General features: G+C 45.3%; 2 protein-coding genes across 2 annotated transcripts in view; both read right to left on the bottom strand.

The window, feature by feature from the left end:
* The window catches only part of LOC311321554 (microfibril-associated glycoprotein 4-like), a gene marked incomplete at both ends in the record, with an annotated part of 25,418 nt that extends 12,806 nt beyond the window's left edge, over nt 1–12,612 (bottom strand). Inside the window, one exon of the mRNA XM_084453549.1 lies at nt 12,070–12,612. Coding sequence (XP_084309675.1) covers nt 12,070–12,612 — 543 coding nt within the window. The remainder of the gene's footprint in view (nt 1–12,069) is intronic.
* A 3,813-nt stretch (nt 12,613–16,425) lies between these two features.
* Nucleotides 16,426–17,145, bottom strand: LOC311321553 (microfibril-associated glycoprotein 4-like; the record flags this gene model as incomplete). The annotated part of the gene is made up of 1 exon (XM_084453548.1): nt 16,426–17,145. The coding sequence occupies one exon, from the start codon at nt 17,143–17,145 to the stop codon at nt 16,426–16,428; it is 720 nt and encodes a 239-aa protein (XP_084309674.1).
* Between the last annotated feature and the right edge of the window lie 2,155 nt (nt 17,146–19,300).

Here is a 19,300-nt window from a genome sequence, read left to right as displayed (position 1 = left end):
CCATACAACACCTCCACAGCTACTGCTCCGCCCCGGAGTGGGCTATAGACACATGGTCTCCAATGAGGGGTGCATGGGGATGGCCTGGCAATCACTGACCTGCCTCCCACAACCTCTGACCTGAGGGGGCGGAGTCTCGCCACCACGCCACTATCCACGCCACCGTCCCCACATCTCAGCCCCTGAGTTGGCTAAAGACGCAGTTTTCACGGTTGGGTGCATGTGGGTGGTCCGGGGAGCAGTACACTGTCCTAGACCGGCTCTGACCCGAGGTGGCGGAGTCTCGTCACAACGCCATTATCCACTCCACTGTCCCCACATCTCAGCCCCTGAGTGAGCTACAGACACACGGTCTTCACTGTGGGTGCATGGAGATTGCCCGGATGTCAGTGCACTGCTCCCGACCTGCTCTGACTGGAGGGGGCGGAGTCTCGTCATCACGCCACTATCCACGCCACGGACCTCACAACACAGCCTCTGAGGTGGCTAGAGACACACAGTCTTCACTGGTGAAGGCAGGTGGGTAGCCTGGCATGGCCTACACTGTCCACGACCGGCTCTGACCCAAGGGGGTGGAGTCTCACCCCCACGCCACTATCCACGCCACGGCCCCACAACTCAGCCCCTGAGTGGGCTAGAGACACATGGTCTTCACCGGTGCGGGTGGATAGGTGGCCCGGAGAGGGGTACACTGTCCTCGACCAGCTCTGACCTGAGGGGGCGGAGTCTCACCACCACGCCACTATCTACGCCACGGGCCCCACAACTCAACCCCCGAGTGGGTTAGAGACACAGTCTTCATTGGTGGATGCATGGAAATTGCCCAGAGGTCACTGTACTGTCCCCGACTAGCTGTGACCCAAGGGGGCGGGGCCTAACCAGCACGCCACTATCCACGCCACGGGCCCCACAACTCAGCCCCTGAGTGGGCAAGAGGCACACGATCTTCACCGGATGAGTCAGGTAGGTGGCCCGTAGAGGGGTACACTGTCCCTGACTGGCTCTGACCTGAGGGGGCGGAGTCTCACCCCCACGCCACTATCCATGCCACGGCCCCACAACTCAGCCCTCGAGTGGGCTACAGACACATGGTCTTCACCGGTGCGGGCGGGTAGGTGGCCCGGAGAGGGGTACACTGTCCTCGACCAGCTCTGACCTGAGGGGGCAGAGTCTCACCACCATGCCACTGTCCACACCACAGACCCCACAACTCATCCCCTGAGTGGGGTAGAGATGCACGGTCTTCGCTGGTGGGTGCATGGAGATTGCCTGGTCCGTAGTAGTTCTAGCAGTAGCTGTTACATACAGCTGCAGCAGCTAGCCCACCTCACATTTTCTCCAGGAAATGTACTTTCTAGTTAGGTGGGCTAGCTTGTAAAAGCTAGCCCAACTTGTGATATTCCCACTATTTCTTTCTTTATTATTATTCTTCCCGTTTTTTGTCTCCTTTATAACTTCTTCATACTTTGTGCTAGAAACTTCATTCAAACTTTAAAATGTTCACGACGTTTAGCTCTTTAACGGATGTATTCAGATTTTTGATATTTTTTATAGTTTTTTAGTAATTTAACTTTTAATAGTATTTTTTGTGCCATTGAAACTGCTGGTGGAATGTTCAGTATCATTATGTTTTTAGAGTGGTGGCAGCTGTTGCTTTGAAAATATTTACACATTTTGTAAACTGCTGGCACTACTACAGTTTTGAAAGCTCACACACATATTATACATCAAAACTTTCACACAACTGTGCTGATTCGTACAATGTAAGTATCTAAGCTGTGTGACTTATACTTTTCGCTGTATGATGATTTGTTCGGCAACTGCGCTCCCCATTTAAACGTATGGCGCTGCACTCTAGCTTTTGAAATGCTAATTTTGCATTTTTACTCTTTTTCTAACTTGTCGCTATGCCTACAGTTTTAACAGCTCATACACATATTATATATCAAAACGTTCCCATAACTGTGCTGATTCGTACAATGTAAGTATCTAAGCCGTGTGACTTATAGTTTTCGCTGTATGACGATTTGTACGGCAACTGCGCTCTCCATTGAAACGTATGGGCCCACACTCTACCTTTTGAGCTGCTAATTTTGCTTTTTTACCCTTTTTCTAACTCGTCGCCATGCCTACAGTGTTTAAGCTACACGGACATATCATAGTTTAAAATGTTCAGCATTTTCTCAGGATTCCTACGGTGTCAATATCTAGGCTGTGACCTTTATACTTTTTAAAAGAGAGCTGTCTGAAGCCAACATGCCTTTCCATTGAAGTGAATGAGAGGATGCTCACAGTGTCAGTTGGGATTTGAACCTGTACAGGCACCCTTTTATGACTACTGTGGTAGCATTCATATTCCTTCCTTCCTTCCTTTCTTCCTTCCTTCCTTCCATCCATCCATCCATCCATCCATCCTTCCTTTCCTTTCCTTCCCTTCTCTTCCTTCCTTCTGTCCTTCCTTCTGTCCTTCCTTCCTTCCTTCCTTCCATCCTTCTGCCTTCCATCCTTCCTTCCTTCCATCCTTCCTTCCATCCTTCCTTCCCTCCTTCCATTCCTTCCTTCTTTCTTTCCTTCCTTTCCTTCCTTCCTTCCTTCCTTCCTTCCATCCCTTCCTTCTTTCCTTCCTTCCTCCCCTTCCTTCCATCCTTCCTTCCCTTCCTTCCCTTCCTTCCCTTCCTTCCCTTCCTTCCTTCCATCCTTCCTTCTTTCTTTCTTTCTTTCTTTCCTTCCTTCCATCCTTCCTTCCATCCTTCCCTTCCTTCCTTCCTTCCATCCTTCCTTCCTTCTCTCTTTCCTTCCTTCCTTCCATCCTTCCTTCCTTCCATCCTTCCTTCCTTCTTTCTTTCTTTCTTTCTTTCCTTCCTTCCATCCTTCCTTCCTCCTTTCTTTCCTTCCATCCATCCTTCTCTCAGCTCTCTGATCAATATACCATCAACCTTGCCAGACGAATACTGGACGATCCTTCCCATCCACTCTTCTCAGAGTTCCCCCTACTCCCCTCTGGACGCAGGTTTAGAACGCCCAAAACAAGGACAAAACGAGCCAGCACTTCTTTTGTGCCAAGAAGCATTAAATTGTTGAACAGCTGTTGATGCCTGTTGCAGTGATGATGATGTTGATGCGATGATGTTGGTGAGGATGGTGATGACGATGATGGTGGTTGGTGACATTGTGGTGTTGGTGAGGGGCGTACATTTCAATGTTTTCTGTATGCTTGATGTGTGCAAAACAAATTCCCCTCTGGGGCAATAAAGGTTTTCAATTCAATTCAATTCCTTCCATCCTTCCATCCTTCCTTCCTTCTTTCTTTCTTTCCTTCCATCCTTCATTCCTTTCCTTCCTTCCTTCTTTCCTTTCTTCCTTCCATCCATCCTTTCCTTCCATCCGTCCTTCCTTCCCTCCTTCCTTCCTTCCATCCTTCCTTCCCTTACTTCCATCCTTCCTTCTTTCTTTCTTTCCTTCCTTCCTTTCCTGCCTTCCATCCTTCCTTTCCTTCCTTCCTTCCTTCCATCCTTCCTTCCTTCCTTCCATCCTTCCTTCCTTCCTTCCATCCTTCCTTCCCTTCCTTCCATCCTTCCTTCTTTCTTTCCTTCCTTCCTTCTATCCTTCCTTTCCTTTCCTTCCTTCCTTCTGTCCTTCCTTCTTTCCTTCCTTCCATCCTTCCGCCATCCTTCCTTCCATCCTTCCTTCCATCCTTCCTTCCCTCCTTCCATTCCTTCTTTCTTTCTTTCCTTCCTCTCCTTCCTTCCATCCTTCCTTCCCTTCCTTCTTTCTTTCTTTCCTTCCTTCCCTTCCCTTCCCTTCCCTTCCCTTCCCTTCCCTTCCCTTCCCTTCCCTTCCATCCTTCCTTCCATCCTTCCTTCCCTTCCATCCTTCTTTCTTTCTTTCCTTCCTTCCATCCTTCCTTCCATCTTTCCCTTCCTTCCTTCCATCCTTCCTTCCTTCTCTCTTTCCTTCCTTCCTTCCATCCTTCCTTCCATCCTTCCTTCCCTTCCATCCTTCCTTCTTTCTTTCCTTCCTTCCTTCCATCCTTCCTTCCTCCTTTCTTTCCTTCCTTCCATCCATCCTTCCATCCTTCCATCCTTCTTTCTTTCCTTCCATCCTTCATTCCTTTCCTTCCTTCCACCCTTCCTTCCTTTCCTTCCTTCTTTCCTTTCTTCCTTCCATCCTTCCTTTCCTTCCATCCGTCCTTCCTTCCATCCTTCCTTCCTTCCATCCTTCCTTCCTTCCCTTACTTCCATCCTTCCTTCTTTCTTTATTTCCTTCCTTCCTTTCCTTTCCTTTCCTTTCCTTTCCTTTCCTTTCCTTTCCTTTCCTTTCCTTTCCTTTCCTTCCTTCCTTTCCTTCCTTCCTTCCTTCCATCCTTCCATCCTCCCTTCCTTCCATCCTTCCTTCCCTTCCTTCCATCCTTTCTTCTTTCTTTCTTTCTTTCCTTCCTTCCTCCATCCTTCCTTTCCTTCCTTCCTTCCATCTTTCCTTCCATCCTTCCTTCCATCCTTCCTTCCTCTTTCTTTCTTTCCTTCCTTCCTTCCATCCTTCCTTCCTTCCATCCTTCCTTTTTTCCTTCCTTCCATCCTTCCTTCCTCCTTTCTTTCCTTTCTTCCATCCTTCCTTCCATCCTTCCTTCTTTCTTTCTTTCCTTCCTTCCATCCTTCATTCTTTTCCTTCCTTCCATCCTTCCTTCCATCCTTCCTTCCTTCCCTTACTTCCATCCATCCTTCTATCTTTCCTTCCTTCCTTTCTTCCTTTCCTTTCCTTTCCTTTCCTTTCCTTTCCTTTCCTTTCCTTTCCTTTCCTTTCCTTCCTTCCTTCCATCCTTCCTTCCTTCCTTCCTTCCTTCCTACCTTCCTTTCCTTTCTTCCATCCTTCCTTCCATCCTTCCTTCCATCCATCCATCCTTCCTTCCTTCCTTCCATCCTTCCTTCCTTCTTGCTTTCTTTCCTTCCTTCCTTCCTTCCTTCCATCCTTCCATTCTTCCTTCCATCCTTCCACCCTTCCCTTCCTTCCTTCTTTCTTTCCTTCCTTCTTTCCTACCTTCCTTTCCTTCCTTCCATCTTTCCTTCCTTCCTTCCATCCTTCCTTCCCTTCCTTCCATCCTTATTTCATTCCTTCCATCCTTCCTTTCTTTCTTTCTTCCTTTCTTTCTTTCTTTCTTTCTTTCTTTCTTTCTTTCTTTCTTTCTTTCTTTCTTTCTTTCTTTCTTTCTTCCTTCCTTATATTCAAAGAAATATTCAGAATGACAATCTTTTTCAGGCTGCAAACTCATATTAATATATTTTCTCCTCTTTCAGCTATTGAATTGAATAAAACTATGAGTTATGATGAGTGGTCTAATCTATTTTTGAGTGTAGTACTAGCAGTACTTATAACAAACACCTACTGCAACAACTCCACAGCTACTGCTCCGCCCGGGGTGGGCTATAGACACATGGTCTCCAATGAGGGGTGCATGGGGATGGCCTGGCAATCACTGACCTGCCCCCCACAACCTCTGACCTGAGGGGGCGGAGTCTCGCCACCACGCCACTATCCACGCCACCGTCCCCATATCTCAGACCCTGAGTTGGCTAAAGACACAGTTTTCACAGTTGGGTGCATGTGGGTGGTCCGGGGAGCAGTACGCTGTCCTAGACCGGCTCTGACCCGAGGGGGCGGAGTCTCGTCACAACGCCACTATCCACGCCAGTGTCCCCACATCTCAGCCCCTGAGTGAGCTACAGACACACGGTCTTCACTGTTGGGTGCATGGAGATTGCCCGGATGTCAGTGCACTGCCCCCGACCTGCTCTGACCGGAGGGGGCGGAGTCTCGCCATCACGCCACTATCCATGCCACTGACCTTACAACACAGCCTCTGAGGTGGCTAGAGACACACAGTCTTCACTGGTGAAGGCGGGTAGGTGGCGCGGAGAGGGGTACACTGTCCTCGACCAGCTCTGACCTGAGGGGGCGGAGTCTCACCACCATGCCACTGTCCACGCCACAGACCCCACAACTCAGCCCCTGAGTGGGCTAGAGACGCACGGTCTTCACCGGTGGGTGCATGGAGATTGCCTGGTCCGTAGTAGTTCTAGCAGTAACTGTTACATACAGCTGCAGCAGCTAGCCCACCTCACATTTTCTCCAGGAAATGTACTTTCTAGTTCTTTATTCTTATTCTTATTCTCCCCGTTTTTTGTCTCCTTTATAACTTCTTCCTACTTTGTGCTAGAAACTTCATTCAAATTTTAAAATGTTCACGATGTTTAGCTCTTTAACGGATGTATTCAGATTTTTGATATTTTTTATAGTTTTTTAAGTAATTTAACTTTTAATAGTAATTTTTGTGCCATTGAAACTGCTAGTGGAATGTTCAGTATCATTATGTTTTTAGAGTGGTGGCAGCTGTTGCTTTGAAAATATTTACACATTTTGTAAACTGCTGGCACTCCTACAGTTTTGAAAGCTCACACACATATTATACATCAAAACTTTCACACAACTGTGCTGATTCGTACAATGTACGTTTTTAAGCCGTGTGACTTAAAATTTTCGCTGTATGACGATTTGTTTGGCAACTGCGCTCCCCATTTAAACGTATGGGCCCACACTACCTTTTGAGCTGCTAATTTTGCATTTTTACCCTTTTTCTAACTCGTCGCCATGCCTACAGTTTTTAAGCTACACGGACATATAATAGCCTTAAATGTTCAGCATTTTCTCAGGATTCATACGGTGTCAAAATCTAGGCTGGCACCTTTATACTTTTTGAGAGAGAGCTGTCTGAAGCCAACATGCCTTTCCATTGAAGTGAATGAGAGGATGCTCAGTGTCAGTTGGGATTTGAATTTGGGGACACGTGCATGCTCTCTGTACAGGCACCCTTTATTGACTACTGTGGTAGCATTCATTCCTTCCTTCCTTCCTTCCTTCCTTCCTTTCCTTCCTTCCTTCCTTCCTTCCTTCCTTCCTTCCTTCCTTCTTTCCTTCCTTCCTTCCTTCCATCCTTCCATCCTTCCTTCCTTCCATCCTTCCTTCTTGCTTTCTTTCCTTCCTTCCATCCTTCCTTCCCTTCCTTCTTTCTTCCTTCCTTCCTTCCTTCCATCCTTCCTTTCTTCCTTCCTTCCCTTCCTTCCATCCTTCCTTCTTTCCTTCCTTCCTTCCTTCCATCCTTCCTTCCTTCCATCCTTCCCTTCCTTCCATCCTTCCTTCCCTTCCTTCTTTCTTTTTTTCCTTCGATCCTTCATTCATTTCCTTTCCTTCCTTCCTTCCATCCTAACTTCCATCCTTCCTTCCATCCTTCCATCCTTCCTTCCTTCCTTCCTTCCTTCCCTGTCATCCTTCCTTCCTTCTTTGTTTCTTTCTTTCTTTCCTTCCTTCCTTCCATCCTTCCTTCCTTCCTTCCTTCTTTCTTTCTTTCTTTCTTTCTTTCTTTCCTTCCTTCCTTCCTTCCATCCTTCCTTCCATCCTTCCATCGTTCCATCCTTCCTTCCATCCTTCCTTCTTTCCTTCCTTCTTTCCTTCCTTCCTTCTTTCTTTCTTTCATCTTTCATCCTTCTTTCTTTCATCCATCCATCCATCCATCCATCTTTCTTTCTTTCTTTCTTTCTTTCTTTCTTCCATCCATCTTTCTTTCTTTCTTTCTTTCTTTCTTTCTTTCTTTCTTTCTTTCATCCATCCGTCTTTCTTTCTTTCATCCATCCATCCATCCATCCATCCATCCATCCATCCATCCATCCTTCTTTCTTTGTTTCTTTCTTTGTTTCTTTCTTTGTTTCTTTCTTTCTTTCTTTCTTTCTTTCTTTCTTTCTTTCTTTCTTTCTTTCTTTCTTTCTTTCTTTCTTCCATCCATCCATCCATCCATCAACCCTCTTTCTTTCTTTCTTTCTTTCTTTCTTGCATCCATCCATCCATCCATCCATCCATCCATCCATCTTTCTTAGAAATATTCAGAATATTTTCAGGCTGCAAACTCATATTAATATATTTTCTCCTCTTTCAGCTATTGAACTGAATAAAACTATGAGTAATGATGAGTGGTCTAATCTATTTTTGAGTGTAGTACTAGCAGTACTTATAACAAACACCTACTGCTTTTCACTGCTACTGCTTCTAACCTCAACTTCCATACAACACCTCCACAGCTACTGCTCCGCCCCGGAGTGGGCTATAGACACATGGTCTCCAATGAGGGGTGCATGGGGATGGCCTGGCAATCACTGACCTGCCTCCCACAACCTCTGACCTGAGGGGGCGGAGTCTCGCCACCACGCCACTATCCACGCCACCGTCCCCACATCTCTGCCCCTGAGTTGGCTAAAGACGCAGTTTTCACGGTTGGGTGCATGTGGGTGGTCCGGGGAGCAGTACACTGTCCTAGACCGGCTCTGACCCGAGGTGGCGGAGTCTCGTCACAACGCCATTATCCACTCCACTGTCCCCACATCTCAGCCCCTGAGTGAGCTACAGACACACGGTCTTCACTGTGGGTGCATGGAGATTGCCCGGATGTCAGGGCACTGCTCCCGACCTGCTCTGACTGGAGGGGGCAGAGTCTCGTCATCACGCCACTATCCACGCCACGGACCTCACAACACAGCCTCTGAGGTGGCTAGAGACACACAGTCTTCACTGGTGAAGGCAGGTGGGTAGCCTGGCATGGCCTACACTGTCCACGACCGGCTCTGACCCAAGGGGGTGGAGTCTCACCCCCACGCCACTATCCACGCCACGGCCCCACAACTCAGCCCCTGAGTGGGCTAGAGACACATGGTCTTCACCGGTGCGGGTGGATAGGTGGCCCGGAGAGGGGTACACTGTCCTCGACCAGCTCTGACCTGAGGGGGCGGAGTCTCACCACCACGCCACTATCTACGCCACGGGCCCCACAACTCAACCCCTGAGTGGGCTAGAGACACAGTCTTCATTGGTGGATGCATGGAAATTGCCCAGAGGTCACTGTACTGTCCCCGACTAGCTGTGACCCAAGGGGACGGGGCCTAACCAGCACGCCACTATCCACGCCACGGGCCCCACAACTCAGCCCCTGAGTGGGCAAGAGACACACGATCTTCACCGGATGAGTCAGGTAGGTGGCCCGGAGAGGGGTACACTGTCCCTGACTGGCTCTGACCTGAGGGGGCGGAGTCTCACCCCCACGCCACTATCCACGCCACGGCCCCACAACTCAGCCCCTGAGTGGGCTAGAGACACATGGTCTTCACCAGTGCGAGCGGGTAGGTGGCCCAGATACACTGGGGTACACTGTCCCCGACCAGCTCTGACCTGAGGGGGCGGAGTCTCACCACCACGCCACTATCTATGCCACGGGCCCCACAACTCAGCCCCTGATTGGGCTAGAGACACATGGTCTTCACCGGTGCGGGCGGGTAGGTGGTCCGGAAAGGGGTACACTGTCCTCGACCAGCTCTGACCTGAGGGGGCGGAGTCTCACCACCATGCCACTGTCCACACCACAGACCCCAAAACTCAGCCCCTGATTGGGCTAGAGACGCACGGTCTTCGCCGGTGGGTGCATGGAGATTGCCTGGTCCGTAGTAGTTCTAGCAGTAGCTGTTACATACAGCTGCAGCAGCTAGCCCACCTCACATTTTCTCCAGGAAATGTGCTTTCTAGTTTAACTTAATGTTTGTCAATTGTTACTTTTTTTTGTTTTTTGTTCATGACCCGTTTTAGATTGATATCCTTGTCCTTTGTTGGTTTCACAATTCTGCTATTGTGTTAGTAGAGAGCTTAGTTGGCTGAATCTTAGAGGGTTGGTCTCTCCATCTGTCCAATGCACTCTCTGAATATTAGATATATGGGGTAATGTTGGTTTGTATCGAATGTCAATCCTTCATGTTTCCCTCGTTTGGTTTGTAAGTAGATGTGATGAAAGCAATTATAAAAGTGCTCATGAGCAAGATGAGCATGGGGGTTATAACTGTTCACCTGCTAATCTAGACAGTAGATTAATTTCAGATATGAAGAAAAAAAAACGTATTTGTGTATGAATATAAAACCAATGTTGAATACTGCTGTTTTTTATTTATTTATTTATTTATTTATTTTTTGTTTTAGGAAAGGATTTTGACTGCTGTTCCCGACAAATACTTGAATTACTTAAAAAAAAAAAAGAAAAAAAAAGTGTAGAGTAAAAGTAGTGAATGAATAAAAAAAAGTCTTTGGGGAATATGTTTTGGACTGTTTTGGTTTTTACAGGTGTCACTGCTTTGTTGTTTGTTTGTTGTATTGCCCCTCTAGTAACACTGTTAAAATGTTCTAGCCTACCTGAATAGCTAGTAGGCCCTAGTTCTGATAGTTGACTTTAGATCAACGTGTGTAGGCTACGTTGGTTCATTCGTTAGTCTGTAGCCTACAATGGCAATGTAGGTGGCCCACTACTTGGAGGCGCTCGCCACAGTTAATTTTTTTCCGCCATTGGCAATAACATTTTGGTTTGTAGGCTAGATAAAAACTGCTTTGTGTTTCAGTAAAAGTGTCGTCTATGCTACTCGGGCAGCCATCTACTTTCTAAATCCACAGACTACAGAGATTGAGGAGGTTATTGCTCTTTTGGCGCTCATTGAAAATGTTAGGATTCTCGTTATCAATGTGTTTTGTGTGGGTACAATTGTCATTAGTATAGTCATATTTCACAACACTGATCAGCGAAATTCCGACCTCCGATGCAACTGGAACGCAGCATTTGAATCAATCATCTCATTTGCCATGGTAGTTTTCACAGGAATTTGTTTAGGTCGATGGTGCAGATGGGGACAACATACAGGGTGCACGGACAAGACGGTGCAGAGGCAGGATAGTTCAAATGTAAAATACAGCAGGCCTACTAGTTAGGGCCCGAGCACTAGCAGCGCGAGGCCCTATTGAAATTGTAAGGATTATTATTAGGGCCCGAGCACTGGCAGTGCGAGGTGTTTGGTGAAAACTAAAATTTTTTGAGAACTTTTGATCACAAAGGTCTTAAGATGAAGCTGACCGAATATGAAGTTGATCGGATGAAATCTGTAGGAGGAGTTCGTTGAAGTATGAGGCATGGAAATGGTAAAAACAAGGACAAAATGGCACATTAAAAGCAAAATGGCTGACTTCCTGATGGATGTTGGGTATAGTTCCAAGAGACATTTTAGTGTCTCGATGAACTACATATGCCCACCGAATTTAGGGGGGACATTAGGTACTGTGAACATTTGTTTCCTAAAATATAAAGAAGTGCAAGGAATACAAATAGCTGTGTGTGTGTGCGTGTGCATATCTGTCATCAAGGTGCCTCCACAGCGAGTGACTGACGCCTCATGTTCAGTTGAATGTAAATGTCTATTCTATACACTTATGCAAATGAATTGTGAATCTCACAAAATACAAACTGACAACATATCACGCATGAGAATGCATTCTTTGCTGACTGATTTTTATTTGAGAGAAAATCAATGTACATATAAAGTTGGATTAGCCTTTGATAACTTGCAGTATATATGATCAGATTATATCTGCAGAACAGCCCTTGGAATTACACATTTCAATTTAACCCTATAGACTGGTATATAATGGGTATAAATGGATGATTAGTAAGATAGTACTGATATTACATAACATCAGAGCAGGGTTAATACCAAATCACTTATCAAGTTAGAATATATTAGTCAAGACCACTCTATATTATTCACATCTACAGCCCTAAGTCACTAGATGCTTTCATAGAATCACAACAGTGAGAAACACATTCCTTCCTTTAAAAAAACACCGTCACCCAGTGGCTTTACAATAAATGGCTTGTTGAGTTCTCTCTTGGTGTCAAACATCTAGAATCAAATGGCGTACAGAGATGGTGTGATAATAATCAAGTGTTTGACACTGGTTCGCAGGGAAGGAGACCCAGCATCCATCTCAGGTCTAAGACAATGGTCTGATCTTCATGGAGACAGCTTTCAGCGAGTAATACATACCCCTCCAGGTATACCAGATCATACCAGTTCCATAAATATCAGGAGTGTGACCCCACAGATACAGCGCATTAATGTTAGCATTATGGCACGTTGAATACCAAAAGGCCCCATAACACGAAGTTGCACAATTCTTGGTCGGGTCACCGTCCTGGTCTTTGTCAAAGGTGGTAAATCTCTGTCCGTTATGGTAACTGAGTGAGTCTCCCGCTCCCCCGTTGGTGAATCCCGTGACGTTCAGCTTGTAGCCGTCTGCCTCTGAGCCCACAGAGAAGTGGGAGTACTGAGCAGACACCTTGTGTCCCTCAAAGTCCTCCATGTCCACCCTCAGCTCGTGAGCTCTGTTCACGGTGAGGAGGTGCATGGCATCCAGTCCGAGCCAGTACTCTCCATTTGCATCTCCAAAGCCAGCTTTGTACTGCTCCCAGGGTCTGTAGAAGTTGACGCTACCGTCCATTCTCTTCTGGATGACGGTCCACCTTCCTCCATCTGTGTCCATGTCACAATAGACCTGGACTGGAGCAAGCGCAGGGTAGATGGTGAACACAGCACTGGCTTTTGAGACGGTCTTGTAGATTTCTACACAGTCCCTGACCAAAGAGACGTCACAGCGAGGTACAGAGTGGACTGATGTCGCCAACAGCAGAACTGTGAAGGCCAGAGTTATCATTCTGAAGTGTTGAAGTTTCAGCTCTCAGATCTAATCAGGTGGCTGAGGAATGTCTCAGTGTGCGCAGGGTCTCCAGGCTCAAATGTTTAATGAGTTTTGGGAAGACTTATGGTAGCCTTCAATACTGTTACAGACACGCACGTGATCACTGTGGAAGAACCAGTTCAGAGTGACATTCTGAATGTTGTCCTGACTAAGAATGCTTCAATGTAATCTACTGTAAATCATCAGTAGTGTCAATGTTGTCTTACCTGCCACCCTGCCGCTTGGAAAGGTAAACATGGACTGCCACCACTACCAGACCTTTGAAAAGTAACAATACCAACCAAACACACATAAAAACAGTGTTGTGGTTATATGAAATCATCTATTGACTTAGGGCTAGTAGTGTAGGTGTTGTGAATGATAGTCGTCTTGACTATATGTTGCTAAATCGAGATGGTTGATTATTTTGCTATTACTTGCCTTGATGGGGCCGGGGAGTCAAGTGAGGATTATGTTCTTTGACTTCTCGAGCGCTTTCAACACCATCCAGCCTCTGCTACTCAGAGAGAAGCTTGGACAGATGGGAGTGGATCCCGCCTGCGTATCACGGCCTACCTGACGGGAAGACCACAGCCCAGCAAACACGCAACGTCAGGGAGACGTTCAGATCATGTCTTAATAACGTCCGTCGGTCCATAACCCCATTTGTACGTCTGCTGGACCCCTCAATATTCAAACGTCTGGCTTGGACCCCTCTAAGATGTCTGTGGACGTGCAAAACGGGTCCAATATCTGAACGTTAAAAAAAAACATTCATTCTGGCTCCTAATTGGATGTCTTTGGACGTCCGAAAAAGACAAAAAAGACGTCTAAAAGACGTCTTTTAGACGTGTCTTTGCTCAGTGGGAGTTCGTCAGGTTGGGGAGCTGCGTCTCTGGAACGGTGGCGAGTAGCACTGGTGCTCCGCAGTGGACTGTGCTGGCTCCTTACCTGTTCACCTTGTACACATCGGACCACAAGTACAACTCAGAGTCCTACCAGATCCAGAAGTACTCTGATGACACAGCTATTGTGGCGTGTGTGAGGAAGGGACAGGAGGCGGAGTACAGGAACCTTGTGGGATCTGGTGTGAGAGGAACGGCCTTCTCCTGAACACCAAGAAGACGAGGGAGATGGTCGTAAAACTGGGTTGTGGATCTTAGCCAAGCAGTCTGTTCTCCACTAGATGGTTTTTCTATCATGAACAGTGACCATGACTGTTTCCTTCTGGCTGAAGGTAGAAGTTTTCTTCAGCTCCAGCAATACGTTCAAATGATTTGACCTTGAAACCTTATTGTTAAATTAACCTGACTCATAGCTATGTTTAGAGGGAACTTCTACCTGCACCATTCTACCACTAGATGGTGCTAATGTACCTGTGGGTAATGAGGCCCGTCAGAATGTGCATTGTACAGTATCTGCATGTGCATATCTGTGCATGTTTATGATCCGGGAGGAAGTGGATTTGAATGCTGTGCAGTGGGAGAAGACAGTCCTGATTTTATTTAACTTAATGTTTGTCAATTGTTACATTTTTTCTTTTTTAGTTCATGACCCGTTTTAGATTGATATTCTTGTCCTTTGTTGGTTTCACAATTCTGCTATTGTGTTAGTAGAGAGCTTAGTTGGCTGAATCTTAGAGGGTTGGTCTCTCCATCTGTCCAATGCACTCTCTGAATATTAGATATATGGGGTAATGTTGGTTTGTATCGAATGTCAATCCTTCATGTTTCCCTCGTTTGGTTTGTAAGTAGATGTGATGAAAGCAATTATAAAAGTGCTCATGAGCAAGATGAGCATGGGGGTCATAACTGTTCACCTGCTAATCTAGACAGTAGATTAATTTCAGATATGAAGAAAAAAAAACGTATTTGTGTTATGAATATAAAACCAATGTTGAATACTGCTGTTTTTGATTTATTTTATTTTTATTTTTTGTATGTTTTAGCAAAGGATTTTGACTGCTGTTCCCGACAAATACTTGAATTACTTAAAAAAAAAAAAAAAGTGTAGAGTAAAAGTAGTGAATGAATAAAAAAAAGTCTTTGGGGAATATGTTTTGGACTGTTTTTGTTTTTACAGGTGTCACTGCTTTGTTGTTTGTTTGTTGTATTGCCCCTCTAGTAACACTGTTAAAATGTTCTAGCCTACCTGAATAGCTAGTAGGCCCTAGTTCTGATAGTTGACTTTAGATCAACATGTGTAGGCTATGTTGGTTCATTCGTTAGTCTGTAGCCTACAATGGCAATGTAGGTGGCCCACTACTTGGAGGCGCTCGCCACAGTTAATTTTTTTCCGCCATTGGCAATAACATTTTGGTTTGTAGGCTAGATAAAAACTGCTTTGTGTTTCAGTAAAAGTGTCGTCTATGCTACTCGGGCAGCCATCTACTTTCTAAATCCACAGACTACAGAGATTGAGGAGGTTATTGCTCTTTTGGCGCTCATTGAAAATGTTAGGATTCTCGTTATCAATGTGTTTTGTGTGGGTACAATTGTCATTAGTATAGTCATATTTCACAACACTGATCAGCGAAATTCCGACCTCCGATGCAACTGGAACGCAGCATTTGAATCAATCATCTCATTTGCCATGGTAGTTTTCACAGGAATTTGTTTAGGTCAATGGTGCAGATGGGGACAACATACAGGGTGCACGGACAAGACGGTGCAGAGGCAGGATAGTTCAAATGTAAAATACAGCAGGCCTACTAGTTAGGGCCCGAGCACTAGCAGCGCGAGGCCCTATTGAAATTGTAAGGATTATTATTAGGGCCCGAGCACTGGCAGTGCGAGGTGTTTGGTGAAAACTAAAATTTTTTGAGAACTTTTGATCACAAAGGTCTTAAGATGAAGCTGACCGAATATGAAGTTGATCAGATGAAATCTGTAGGAGGAGTTCGTTGAAGTATGAGGCATGGAAATGGTAAAAACAAGGACAAAATGGCACATTAAAAGCAAAATGGCTGACTTCCTGATGGATGTTGGGTATAGTTCCAAGAGACATTTTAGTGTCTCGATGAACTACATATGCCCACCGAATTTAGGGGGGACATTAGGTACTGTGAACATTTGTTTCCTAAAATATAAAGAAGTGCAAGGAATACAAATAGCTGTGTGTGTGTGCGTGTGCATATCTGTCATCAAGGTGCCTCCACAGCGAGTGACCGACACCTCATGTTCAGTTGAATGTAAATGTCTATTCTATACACTTATGCAAATGAGTTGTGAATCTCACAAAATACAAACTGACAACGTATCACGCATGAGAATGCATTCTTTGCTGACTGATTTTTATTTGAGAGAAAATCAATGTACATATAAAGTTGGATCAGCCTTTGATAACTTGCAGTATATATGATCAGATTATATCTGCAGAACAGCCCTTGGAATTACACATTTCAATTTAACCCTATAGACTGGTATATAATGGGTATAAATGGATGATTAGTAAGATAGTACTGATATTACATAACTTAAGAGCAGGGTTAACACCAAATCACTTATCAAATTAGAATATATTAGTCAAGACCACTCTATATTATTCACAACATCTACAGTACTAGCCCTTAGTCACTAGATGCTTTCATAGAATCACAACACTGAGAAATACATTCCTTCCTCTAAAAAAAAGCACCGTCACCCAGTGGCTTTACAATAAATGGCTTGTTGAGTTCTCTCTTGGTGTCAAACATCTAGAATCAAATGACTTACAGAGATGGTGTGATAATAATCAAGTGTTTGACACTGGTTCGCAGGGAAGGAGACCCAGCATCCATGTAGGTAGGCACTAGTGTATATGCACTAGTCTGATCTTCATGTTGACGGCTTTCAGAGAGTAATGCATACCCTTCCAAGTATCCCAGATTATACCAGTTCCAAATCTATCAGTGTGACCCCACAGATACAGCCCATTGATGTTAGCAAGATGGCATTTTAAATACCAAAAGGCCCCATAAAACACAGTTGCACAATTCTTGCTGAAAGACTCCTGGTCTTTGTCGAAGGTGCTAAATTTCTGTCCGTTATGGTAACTGAGGGAGTCTCCCGCTCCCCCGTTGGTGAATCCCATGACGTTCAGCTTGTAGCCGTCTGCCTCTGAGCCCACAGAGAAGTGGGAGTACTGAGCAGACACCTTGTTTCCCTCAAAGTCCTCCATGTCCACCCTCAGCTCGTGAGATCTGTTCACGGTGAGGAGGTGCATGGCATCCAGTCCGAGCCAGTACTCTCCATTTGCATCTCCAAAGCCAGCTTTGTACTGCTCCCAGGGTCTGTAGAAGTTGACGCTACCGTCCATTCTCCTCTGGATGACGGTCCACCTTCCTCCATCTGTGTCCATGTCACAGTAGACCTGGACTGGAGCAAGCGCAGGGTAGATGGTGAACACAGCACTGGCTTTTGAGACGGTCTTGTAGATTTCATCACAGTTCCTGACCAAAGAGACGTCACAGCGAGGTTCAGAGTGGACTGATGCCGCCAACAGCAGAACTGTGAAGGCCAGAGTTATCATTCTGAAGTGTTGAAGTTTCAGCTCTCAGATCTGATCAGGTGGCTGAGGAATGTCTCAGTGTGCGCAGGGTATCCAGGCTCAAATGTTTTATGAGTTATAAAGACTTATGGGAGCCTTCAATATTGTTGCAGACACGCACGTGATCACTGTGGAAGAACCAGTTCAGAGTGACATTCTGAATGTTGTCCTGACTAAGAATGCTTCAATGGAATCTACTGTTAATCATCAGTAGTGTCATCTGAAATATGTTGTCTTACCTGCCACCCTGCCGCTTGGACAGGTAAACATGGACTGCCACCACTACCAGACCTTTGAAAAGTAACAATACCAACCAAACACACATCAAAACAGTGTTGTGGTTATATGAAATTATCTATTGACTTAGGGCTAGTAGTGTAGGTGTTGTGAATGATAGTCGTCTTGACTATACGTTGCTAAATCGAGATGGTTGATTATTTTGCTATTACTTGCCTTGATGGGCCGGGGAGTCAAGTGAGGATTATGTTCTTTGACTTCTCGAGCGCTTTCAACACCATCCAGCCTCTGCTACTCAGAGAGAAGCTTGGACAGATGGGAGTGGATCCCGCCTGCGTATCACGGCCTACCTGACGGGAAGACCACAGCCCAGCAAACACGCAACGTCAGGGAGACGTTCACTTCATGTCTTAATAACGTCCGTCGGTCCATAACCCCATTTGTACGTCTGCTGGACCCCTCAATATTCAAACGTCTGGCTTGGACCCCTCTAAGACGTCTGTGGACGTGCAAAACGGGTCCAATATCTGAACGTTAAAAAAAAACATTCATTCTGGCTCCTAATTGGATGTCTTTGGACGTCCGAAAAAGACAAAAAAGACGTCTAAAAGACGTCTTTTAGACGTGTCTTTGCTCAGTGGGAGTTCGTCAGGTTGGGGAGCTGCGTCTCTGGAACGGTGGCGAGTAGCACTGGTGCTCCGCAGTGGACTGTGCTGGCTCCTTACCTGTTCACCTTGTACACATCGGACCACAAGTACAACTCAGAGTCCTACCAGATCCAGAAGTACTCTGATGACACAGCTATTGTGGCGTGTGTGAGGAAGGGACAGGAGGCGGAGTACAGGAACCTTGTGGGATCTGGTGTGAGAGGAACGGCCTTCTCCTGAACACCAAGAAGACGAGGGAGATGGTCGTAAAACTGGGTTGTGGATCTTAGCCAAGCAGTCTGTTCTCCACTAGATGGTTTTTCTATCATGAACAGTGACCATGACTGTTTCCTTCTGGCTGAAGGTAGAAGTTTTCTTAAGCTACAGCAATACGTTCAAATGATTTGACCTTCAAACCTTATTGTTAAATTAACCTGACTCATAGCTATGTTTAGAGGGAACTTCTACCTGCACCATTCTACCACTAGATGGTGCTAATGTACCTGTGGGTAATGAGGCCCGTCAGAATGTGCATTGTACAGTATCTGCATGTGCATATCTGTGCATGTTTATGACCCGGGAGGAAGTGGATTTGAATGCTGTGCAGTGGGAGAAGACAGTCCTGATTTTATTTAACTTAATGTTTGTCAATTGTTACATTTTTTCTTTTTTAGTTCATGACCCGTTTTAGATTGATATTCTTGTCCTTTGTTGGTTTCACAATTCTGCTATTGTGTTAGTAGAGAGCTTAGTTGGCTGAATCTTAGAGGGTTGGTCTCTCCATCTGTCCAATGCACTCTCTGAATATTAGATATATGGGGTAATGTTGGTTTGTATCGAATGTCAATCCTTCATGTTTCCCTCGTTTGGTTTGTAAGTAGATGTGATGAAAGCAATTATAAAAGTGCTCATGAGCAAGATGAGCATGGGGGTCATAACTGTTCACCTGCTAATCTAGACAGTAGATTAATTTCAGATATGAAGAAAAAAAAACGTATTTGTGTTATGAATATAAAACCAATGTTGAATACTGCTGTTTTTGATTTATTTTATTTTTATTTTTTGTATGTTTTAGCAAAGGATTTTGACTGCTGTTCCCGACAAATACTTGAATTTCTTAAAAAAAAAAAAAAAAAAAAAGTGTAGAGTAAAAGTAGTGAATGAATAAAAAAAAGTCTTTGGGGAATATGTTTTGGACTGTTTTGGTTTTTACAGGTGTCACTGCTTTGTTGTTTGTTTGTTGTATTGCCCCT

Source organism: Borostomias antarcticus (genome assembly GCF_949987555.1).
Source record: "Borostomias antarcticus genome assembly, chromosome: 19".
Taxonomy (NCBI): Eukaryota; Metazoa; Chordata; class Actinopteri; order Stomiiformes; family Stomiidae; genus Borostomias; species Borostomias antarcticus.
This window is presented reverse-complemented; position numbering and strand designations above follow the sequence as displayed.